General features: G+C 35.7%; 1 protein-coding gene across 1 annotated transcript in view; it reads right to left on the reverse strand.

The window, feature by feature from the left end:
• Window positions 1-2463: 2463 nt before the first annotated feature.
• LOC121373057 (protein mono-ADP-ribosyltransferase PARP14-like) overlaps window positions 2464-10863 on the reverse strand; it is a 32295-nt gene continuing 23895 nt past the window's right edge. The window contains exons 8-9 of the mRNA XM_041499500.1: window positions 4604-4778; window positions 2464-2552 (exon numbers count right to left, since the gene is read on the reverse strand). Coding sequence (XP_041355434.1) covers window positions 2464-2552; window positions 4604-4778 — 264 coding nt within the window. The remainder of the gene's footprint in view (window positions 2553-4603; window positions 4779-10863) is intronic.

Genomic DNA, 10863 nt, shown 5'->3' on the forward strand with positions numbered 1-10863 from the left:
TAACCTTTACTGATTTTAATGCTAATTTGACTGACTTGGCCAACTCTAATTCTAAATTAATACCTTTTTTTGGTGAAAGTTAAAATACGTTTTGACCATGATTTAGGGTGACGCCTAGACCGTATATGGATTTTTTGACAATAGTCTCTCGTTTGCAATGTTGTCTAATTTGAATAACTTCTGACCACCTCAACTGGTTGCTTCGTTACATATGCACGCCACCCCATGTCGCTACGAGTAGCCACACCGGAACTTGTCTGTCCAAATCCCAGGAAGAAACGACAAGCTTTGTTCTGAACTGTGTTCATTACATCATGTCCATACTAGCCCCAAATAGATGAACCATATAGTAATACTGGCTCAACGAGACTTTCATACAGTTGCGTAAACACTGAATGGGTCATTCCTCCTGCACTAGCCGAGATATTTATAGCTGGCAACGTATTCTAATATATTTTTACCACAATTAAAAAGAATAAACGATTTCGGACAAGTTTTTTCTTCTTAAATGTACCACTTTAGTTTGTTCACGGTTTATTAAAAGTATGAATTTATCCCATAATTTAATCTGCAATGGCATTTGTATCATTATTGGGTATTTACATTTTTATTATCTGTACTAAATTGCCGTCGCAATACGATTTGAATTGCAAGGGATGAATAATAGGCACAATGTAACACAGTATAAAACGTACAATATATAAAATTAAATTAAAAAAACAAAAGCCAAAAACATGCACACACCACAAAACGACAACAACTAAAAACCTAAATGGTACAGTGCAAAAAAACAACAACATAAAATAATAATAAAAATACACACGGATTTAAAAGCTAAATATTATTTACCATTCTTAAATATCCATCACTTTTGCAGATCAAATCTAAATTATTATGTGAAACAATTTTTAAAAATCAATCATCAAACTAGTTTACTATTATATAATCCTTACAATAACTATGCTAGATATAAGGGACAAGTGGAATTACAACGTGTGGAGTTAACATGTTACATCTACTTAAGTGTAAAAAAAGCAAAACAAAAACAAAACAAAAAAACACACACACACACACACACACAAAAACACACACAAAAAAAACCCCACACAAAAAAAACCAACAACAACAAAACAAACAAAACCTCGGATATTGCTGGTTTCACTGATATAGAATGCATTTCGTTTAAGTTTTGTTTTTTTGTATCTGACATGATTGCTTTCTAATAACAACAACGCGTTCGCTGTCACAAAAAGTTAAAAGTTGTTTTGTTTAACGACACCGCTAGAGCACACTGAGTTATTAATCACCGGCTATTGGATGTCAAACATTTGATAATTCCGAAATATAGTCTTAGAAAGGACACCTGCTACATGTTTCCATTAAGTATCAAGCGATCTTTTATATACACCATCCCATATACAAGCTGTGGCGCGCTCTCTGGAACAGGAAACTGTTCAAGTGGGTCCACCGACGGGGATAGATCTTGGGCCGACCGCGCATCAAGCAATCACTTTACCACTGGGATACGTCTCGCCCTCTCGTTATTACAAATGCACAGGTTTATTGTGTCCAGGTATTTGTTTGCTGCTTTCTTTCTTTTTTTATTGTTCTGTCTTATAGTGCACCTCGACTGATATATCAAAGGCTGTGGTATGTGCTATCATGTCTGTGGGCTGGTGCATATAAACGATCCCTTTTTAATAATGGAAAAAAATGCAGCGGGATTCCTCTCTAAGACCAACTGTCAAATTTATCAAATGTCTGACATCCAATAGCCGATGACTAATAAATCAATGTGCTCCAGTGGTTTTGTTAAGAAACCCCCACAAAACCCCACACAAAAACAACAACAAACAAACCAAAAAACTCCACACACACTTTAATTCAGGTTTAAGCTGAAATACTAAAGTTGAACTTGGTGAACATATGTCTCAATCAATTTGCCAAGAGATTATTTATGTTTTATTTTATATCATTTGAAAAGTAAGAAAAACGTATTAAGACTGCCTGTCAAAAAAACCAAACAAAAAAAACCCCAGAACTCGATCGTGTTTTACGATTCGATCTCAGCGCTAACATCACCTTAAGCGCATAAAGTACTAAGATCACTTCGTAAAACGGGGCCCTGGTGCAGGACAGAACAATATTATTCTCAGGCTACAATACACAACATACGAGGAACGGGACAAAATGTTCATTTGTTATAATAACGCGGATTTAGAACAACACAAAATATATATTTTTTTTAATTAAGTAGCAAAAATATAGGTGTAATGCAAAATATTATAAAGGATTCGAATAAAATAATTTAAAAAAACGAAACAACAACAAAAATAATAATAAATAGAAATACACAAAACACACGATAAAACACACACAAATAGTATGAAGGATTCGAAAAAAATAAATAAAACCCCCAACAAAAAGAACAACAAAAATAATAAAAAATAAAAATACATAGTTTTATCCCTCGCTGTCGGGCGGCGAATATGTGTCTCCTGCAGAGTAGGATGATTCGGTAGCAAAGTACGCCCCTTTGCCATATACAGTTGCTATAAGATAGAAATAGATAATAAATTGTATATAACAGCGGAAACACAATGCAAACTCACGCGTAAGACAACTAAGTTCAGTATTTCATGTAAAAAAAACCCCCAAAACAAACGATAACCATTCTGCATATGGAATTGGCTACAAAGTGTCAAATAGTGTTAAAATAGCAACATATTTACAGCTGTATATAACAAAATGCGACGCGAAAAAACGTTAAGCGACATTTTATCTATCTTGCAGGGTTTTTTTTTTTTTAGAGAGTAAAATATTCATGGACAATGAACTTAAGGACAACATAAGATAGAAATGGGAATAAATCACGATGGAAAAAACCATACAATCGATTTCCTCATGGACAAGACCGTATTGGGGTAGTTTATGAGCAAGACACGTTGACCACCTTTTGAAGTAAATACAAATAAATATAATTTTCACTGCATGTGCCAAATACCCATATCGTAATTAGTGTGAAATATTAAACTACGGTCCCCATACGTTTTTAGACAATTCCATACGTTTTGTGTGTGTGTGTGTGTGTGGGGGGGGGGGGGGGTAGGGGTGTAGGGCACATACCGTTTGGCATCGCATTGTTTTACTTACACTTTTGAATGTGTTGCTATCGGCCTATCGTTTTCATTTAAAGTGGCAAATAGTCACATGGTAATGAATGTGAAATACCAAAATTAAAGTCCCCATAGTTATATATATATATATATATATATATATATATATATATATATATATGCGTGTGTGTGTGTATATATATATATATATATATATATATATATATATATATACACACACACATACTCTTCAGAAAAATGTAAGTAAATATTAATGTTAATACGTTTTGACCACAGACATCCTAGTAAAGAACGTTCAAGTCTGTTTATCTAAACACATTCCATAGTTTGCACATGCATCACGCAGTTGCCCCGTACACGTGCGTGGGGTGTCATTCTCGATTTTGACAATTTCCAGGAATGTCGATTAATCACTGTGAAACATTATTTCTGTCAATCGTTTTCATTCTGTTGATCATACAGTTATTATTGTTTTGTTTTTAGTAATTTTTATTGTTTGAATTTGCGATTTACTGATAAAAACACCGTCAACTTTAAAATTTCACTTCTGACACCAATCGGCCTTTAAGATCGTTGATAGTCATAAAACCTACTGTAATACTGAACTACCGGTTGTAATGTTTGCCAAATTAATTCACTGTTATCATATAACCATTCCCCACAGCTAATATACATTACAGTTTTGGCAATTGTAAATTCTTATTAGAGTTCCCCTAGTTTTTTTGAAGAGTATATATATACAGTCAAACTTCTATCACTCCATCTTCGATCTCTCGCTCTCTCTCTATATATATATACAGTCAAACTTCTATCACTCCATCTTCGATCTCTCGCTCTCTCTATATATATACAGTCAAACTTCTATCACCCCATCTTCGATCTCTCGCTCTCTCTCTATATATACAGTCAAACTTCTATCACTCCATCTTCGATCTCTCGCTCTCTCTCTATATATACAGTCAAACTTCTATCACTCCATCTTCGATCTCTCGCTCTCTCTATATATATATATACATTTTAGAGTATGGGGATTTTGTTGTGTGTTTTTTTAATTTAGGCGGAGATGCATCCGATATATTCTGGAGAAAAAGGAATACGGGTACACTTTGTATCGTAGACCAGCTTTCAGTCACTATTATGTTTGTACAAAGAGGTAATGTGGGCTTGAATGGAAGTAGCATGGGTAACTCTCTGGCATTATGGATACGTTTTTCGTTTGCAGTAACCATTTCCTGTTAATTGTGATGTGCTCTCTTATTTCTTTCTTTCTACCTGTGTATGTCTGACATTAATATGTTGTTTAATATTATGATGATGAATGGGCCCGTTGAAATGACTGATCCTGGGCTTTTTTTTTACGATTTTATATATCTAAATACCTAACAGACGCAATCTAATTTATACAAGTTATTTTTAAAAGTACAGATACATTCACTCATAGATATTCGCTTTCTCTAGGCACTCACCATTTTTGCCACAATAGCTTCTGTTAAATCCATATGTGTTTATGCTATTGGTAGAGTCAGACGATGTCCCATGCCAAAGTTTTCGCTCGTTTTGCAGTGTTGGGTTCTTCTCGTCGAAACGACGTTTCATTATACAATATTGATCATACACGGTCTTGTTCTGAACGCGTTCAATCTGAAATAAGAAACTAATTTAAATAAACCACGAAACATTATGTTTCTGTCTGAAAACCGTTTTTGAATAGTAAAAAGTAAAGTACACAACCTCAATACATAGCATCGCAGTTGCTGGGTTAATTGAAAAACACACACACACACACACACACACACACACACACACACACACACAGAGACACAGACACAGACAGGCACACACACACACACACACACACACATATATATATATATATATATATATATATATATATATATATATATATATATATATATATATATATACATCAATAAAAGTAAACGTTTGTGAAAAAACATTGAATACACTGAAAGGAAAGAAAAGGAATTTTATGTAAAATTGCATCATAGTGACCAAGCAATGACACAACCAACACGTTAAATGAACTTTAATAACTGAAATAATATGGAACAATATATATTTCACATTGCCTAAATAATTGTTCAAAATTCCAATACTTGGGAAAAAAAACTGATGCAATTCTGACCCTAAATGAAATTACATTGGCTGAAAATAGTAACCTAGACCAATGCCTTTAGAACATGTAAACATGAAACTACAAACTGCTGTAATACCCAAACATAGAACAGATATGTTCACAAAAGTGACAAACTAGTCTAAGCTGCATCCATCTGAAACAGATCCGTCAGATACGAAGCAGGAGTTCTGGAATGAACGTAATGCTTGTAGAATATATCTGAACATGTTCATCTGCCAAGTTTCTGAACTAAGTTGGGATCTATACCACTAGCAATAGCAGTAGTGGCGCCCGTAGGCCTGAACTATTTTGTGGAATATCCCAATCCAGACAGGCCAGCAAGTTCTATGCACACTTTGAGTGTATGTGCCACTGTAGACACATCAACACCATTGTATCGTTTTCTTAGAGACAGAAATACTGCTCCATTTGCTGGGCATAAGCATTATGTTCCAATGATATATGTCTTTAATGTTTCTACTGGATCCAGTACAGGAAGATATTATTTTGGTAATAACACATCGAAACCAGTTCTCTTGGCATAATTCTTTATGCCAAAGAACATACAACTGGCACTTCCATCTGACTGGAGAGTTATTTGATCTATAGAGAACACACAATCTTGAGAGGAACCCCGTTTGAGAATCAAACTGCATAGACTTTGGGGCGTTGTCAGATGGTCGCAACATTAAACTCAAGGATAAAAGACATATGGCTTTTTGTCGTAATTGTTTCATGCTTAGGCCACTTGCTAAACAAATCCATAAAGTGTTTACTGGCATAACCTTAGAATATTTCATACTCTTATATGTTCCAGATTTAATTAAGGCAGATTTCAGTAGCACGATAAATATGTCATTTTTGTTCTGTGACGAATACAAATGTGCTAATGCTGCAAAAATGGTATTTAGAACAGATTGGGGCCTATCCGATAAATCAGCAACATAACATAGATACTCTGCCAAGCACGGGAAACTTGGGGGATAGTCATAATCCCGTTCCAAACAAAATTGACACACCCTGTTAAAAGGGACATTCCTGGGTTTGCTGCAATGTTTAAGATGTTATCGACTAACAGAGACTTTTTATCGATTGTAATTAAATATCAAATATATTTTCCTGCATAAAATATTAGTGGCTGTATATTAAACATGTTTCTGATCGTTCTAATATTTGTACTGGGTTAAATTTCGTTTTATTTCCTAAAATATATTTTTTCGTACGTACGAAATTATTTGAAGACGAAATCCAGTTTGGGCTTCTTACAAATATTAAGACGACCAGAAACACATGCAATGCAGCAAACTCAGGAATGTCCCCTTAAGAGCTCTATTGTAACAATGTAAAGCACTAGCAGCCAGACACAATGGTAGCTGACTGATGGCTCTGTGAGGCCACTGGAGATTCATTAGTCTATGTTTCCACACACTCTCCAGGCAAACATCTTCCATGAGGGATTTTTGCGAGGCTCTGGAAGATGTCTCATAGACTGGAAAGACTGGTTTGCTGGAATGCGAAGTGCAGATGCTATTAACCACCATTAAAGAAGTCTGTACCGTGGCTGGCTAGGCCAGTTGGGAGCGATGATTGTCGCATTTGCTCTTTGTTGGTGAATTATTGTAAACACTTGTTGTAGAAGACAAAATGGAGGATTTATAGAATTGTTTTCTCTGAGACCAGTCTGTCGGTGATAGAGCATCTATTCCTTTGCTGCCTGGTTCCCAGGAACGTGAATTGAACTGTGGGAGTTGGGCATTTGTGACACTTGCAAGTCTGTCTATTGTGCGTGGACCCCAAAGTTTAAGCAAATAGTGCTGGGTGTAGCATCCAACTGTGATGATCTACACTTCTCAAGAGGTAATCCGCGTGTGTATTGTTGACACCCGATATATATGTTCGCAGCATATGGAAATCCCCATTTCTATAGCTACATCCCACACTGTTTTGGCCAGTTTCAATAGTCGATGTGAAGGCTCTCCCTGATTGTGGATATAAGCAAGGGCGGATGAGTTGTCTGTTAGTATTTTTACCGACCTGCATTGATGACTTGTTTAGTGGTATGCGAAAGCTGCCAGAGACAATAGTATCGCGAGTAACTCTCTGAAGTTTGACGATTGTTAGGACATTCTCTAATTCCAATTGCCGGAAGCCTGTTGCTGTCCAGCACTCCACCCCGTCCTATATTGGAGACATGTGTCACTATTTGTGCATCGAAAACCTGTGGCCATATTTCTTTATAACTAAATATATCAACCGATTTCAACCACCACTCAAGTTCATCGTTTGTGTCCTAATTCAAAGTTATTGTGGAGTCCCATGAGCTCCTTGATGGTAATAGTCTATATGCTTAGCGTAAGAAAGGTTTATCAGGGCTAACTGCCCAGGCCACAAACCCCACACTTAACACATATTCTAACTAAACATCTAGCAGACACCGTTTCTCGAAATATTATACGACGAATGTTTCGTTTTATCTGCTGAATGTGCTTCTTTTGCAAACAAATAACGACTCGTTTGTTTTGTCGATTTGTCTTAATAGTATACCCAATATAGTCTAACACTTATGATTGTTCTAGATTACCTTTTTCATAATTAATGCCAATGCCTAAATCCTGCAATTGTGAATAAATAAATCACAATGATCACTAATTAACATTTGTGATGCCATCAACAGAAACTCATCAATATATACAACTAGTCTTACACCAAGTGCTCTGAGATAATATACAACAGGTCTGAGAAATTTTGCAAAAACAAATGTGGTCTACATAACAAACCAAATGGTAATACACACCATCTGTAGAAAATACCTTTCCACTGGAAAGCCAGACATTGTGTGTAGTCTTTGTGAACAGGCACCAGGTGAAAACTACTTTTAATATCTAGTGACACTAAATAATCCTCAATAATATTAGACACTGTTCTAATGTCCTCATTTTTGTATGAAGGTGTATCACAAAAACTGTAAATATGTTTCAAAATATGAATTAACCGTAATTTACCATTTCTTTTCTGTACACAACCTAAAGGTGAAATGTAATTTGGAACATCAGTACATAATTCTATAGCACCGTCAGATAATAAACATTCAATTTCACTAACAATAAATAACTCTTCACTGTACTTAAATGTAGGGTTTTCAAAACAAAATGGTTCAGATATCTCTCTAAATGATATTTTAATACCGTTGACAATCCAGTCAATTACAACCGGTGAAACGTCGATATTGCGCCATGCCGTCGACTGTAAACATAGCATAGTTGGAGGGAGATAACTCTGGTAGTCTACAGCAGTTCATCAGTAAAGTGTTCGTCATGACTACGTTCCCGCGGACCGGTACCCGTGCAGCGCCTGCGATACGATGGAAATTGTCTATTGTAAAAATGTGAGAACACGTCGTTTTTACCTCTCCCTCTGTAACCACATCTTGAATACCGACCACGACTCTGATATCGTGGGTTATACAGGTAGTTGTACTTGGTGTTACCACGGCCGAAATGGCTGCCGCGTCCCGTAGTTGTTCCAAAGATTGAGATGAAAACATACGTGTTGGTTTGTAACGCTCGAAATAATCGCCAAGTTGTCGGATCGAACTGTCCTTGAACTATAATTGTTGTATGTTCATCTTGCAAATACTCCACGTGACCTGTTAGTACAACAAAAAGACTTTCTAAGTCAAATGAAAAATCACTGTTGGTGTCAACTTGACCAACAATTTTTAGCGCAGTTCCACGTAGCGTGCCGACTTGGAAATGCTATTAAATAGTGATCTATCAGTAGCTTTTACACCACGTCTACTGTCGTTTAGTACTAAATCAGATGGCAATCTAATGTGTTGCAAAGAATCATTAATCGATTGGAATCCACCTTGTAAATCTGTTAACGTTGCTTGGTTCACGATGTCCCTCGCTTGGGCCGGAGCGATACCGCCATCTTCCCGCGAACAACGTTCGCATTGAAATGATTCGCATCAGTGACATTGTCTTCAAGGTGAAATCGTTTACTAAAAACCTTTTCTTTAGATTGTTGCCCTGCATTTAAAGTGTCCAATCTGCTTTCAATACGCGAAAGCATTTCTGTAATGCTATTTTCTTTTGACATTGCCAAGTGTGTCTGTTCGCAGGAATGCACAGAGCTAACACTGATGGAAAGCGACTATGAAGAGGCTTCCACAATATGACGTTATTGCTTGGTCACATGACTACACAGAAATAGAAGTAATCGGTGGTTTTTCAATATCATTATTAAAATGTTGTCTTCTCAGAAAACTCAGCTGGCAATAATAAAAGTAAAAACAAATAAATGATTGTGCATAAATGGAACGAGGATACTTTGTAAACATCCAGTACTACTGCTTTTTTAAATTCGTACTTACACTTTCTGACTATTTCAGATATCGATTGTTGAATGTTTTAATGGCATTTTTAGGACATTTGTTTTAGAAAAAGGAAGAAATATATCGGTTTTGTTCCTCAGACTATAGTGGACACGTTGTTCAACCCTAGGTGGTAGGCCTACACTGCTGACTAATAATGTGTTGGTCTTTCAGGCGTTCAGAGGTTCGCATAATACAATATTTATTCCTAATATATGATATGGACGATACCGAAAAATACACTGGTAATAACCTCTATTTATCATATAGTAGCTAGCTTATTCAGTATGATCAAAGTGTGTAATAGTTTTTATATCACATACTTTCACAATTTGATAACTTTGCAAATTAGATGTAAATTAATCGAGGTTTATTTTTATTTGAGGATATTCAAAAGTTTGACGTCATTTTCATTCAAAAACATTGCGTTACCTATTCTTACGTCATTTGAATATCTAGTAATGGCGGACTGGAATTAAAGTTGCGTGTGCGTGTACACCCCCCCCCCCCTAAAAAAACACCCCCAAAACAAACAAAAAAACAACAACAAACAAAAAGCAAAACAAAAACAACAAAAAACACAAAAAAAGCAAAAACAAAAACAAAAAACTAAAATAAACAAAAAAGACCCAGGTTGTATTAATGTTGAGATTATATGATAAAGGGATTAGCACCCTCGTATGTTTCGGTGTCGTCAGAGAATGTCGCCAAACCTGTTTCTAAATGTAATGAGTTTCTACCTGCAAACAATGATAGACCAGCTATTATCCTTGCAGCTTTAAGTGAAACCTTTCCTAAATTTTCAGAATCTATTACTGGACACCCATCCTATATTTCAGATGCATATTTAAGTACTGCATGAATAAACGTGTGTATTTGCATCATTATTTGTCGATCCAAAGAGTATGTGTATTTCCTTAGAACAGAGATCATAGTTGAAGCTGATTTACATATATTTTGAATGTGGTTTGTCCATTTTCCATCATTTGTGAAAGTACATATGTGTTTTTGCTATATTAATAGACGTAATACCAAAATACCAATTTTGGTTTTCGAAAATAATACTATGTGATATTGTTCAGGGTTGAAAGTGACTGTCCATTGCTTTGACCATATGTGCCGTTTCTCTTTTTTAGTACAAGTCCATGATATTGCTGATGAACTTAACTGTGTAACCAGATTATTTGCAGATAATATAATAGTATATAATTTCG

The sequence above is a fragment of the Gigantopelta aegis genome, chromosome 5, assembly GCF_016097555.1.
Source record: "Gigantopelta aegis isolate Gae_Host chromosome 5, Gae_host_genome, whole genome shotgun sequence".
Classification (NCBI taxonomy): domain Eukaryota; kingdom Metazoa; phylum Mollusca; class Gastropoda; order Neomphalida; family Peltospiridae; genus Gigantopelta; species Gigantopelta aegis.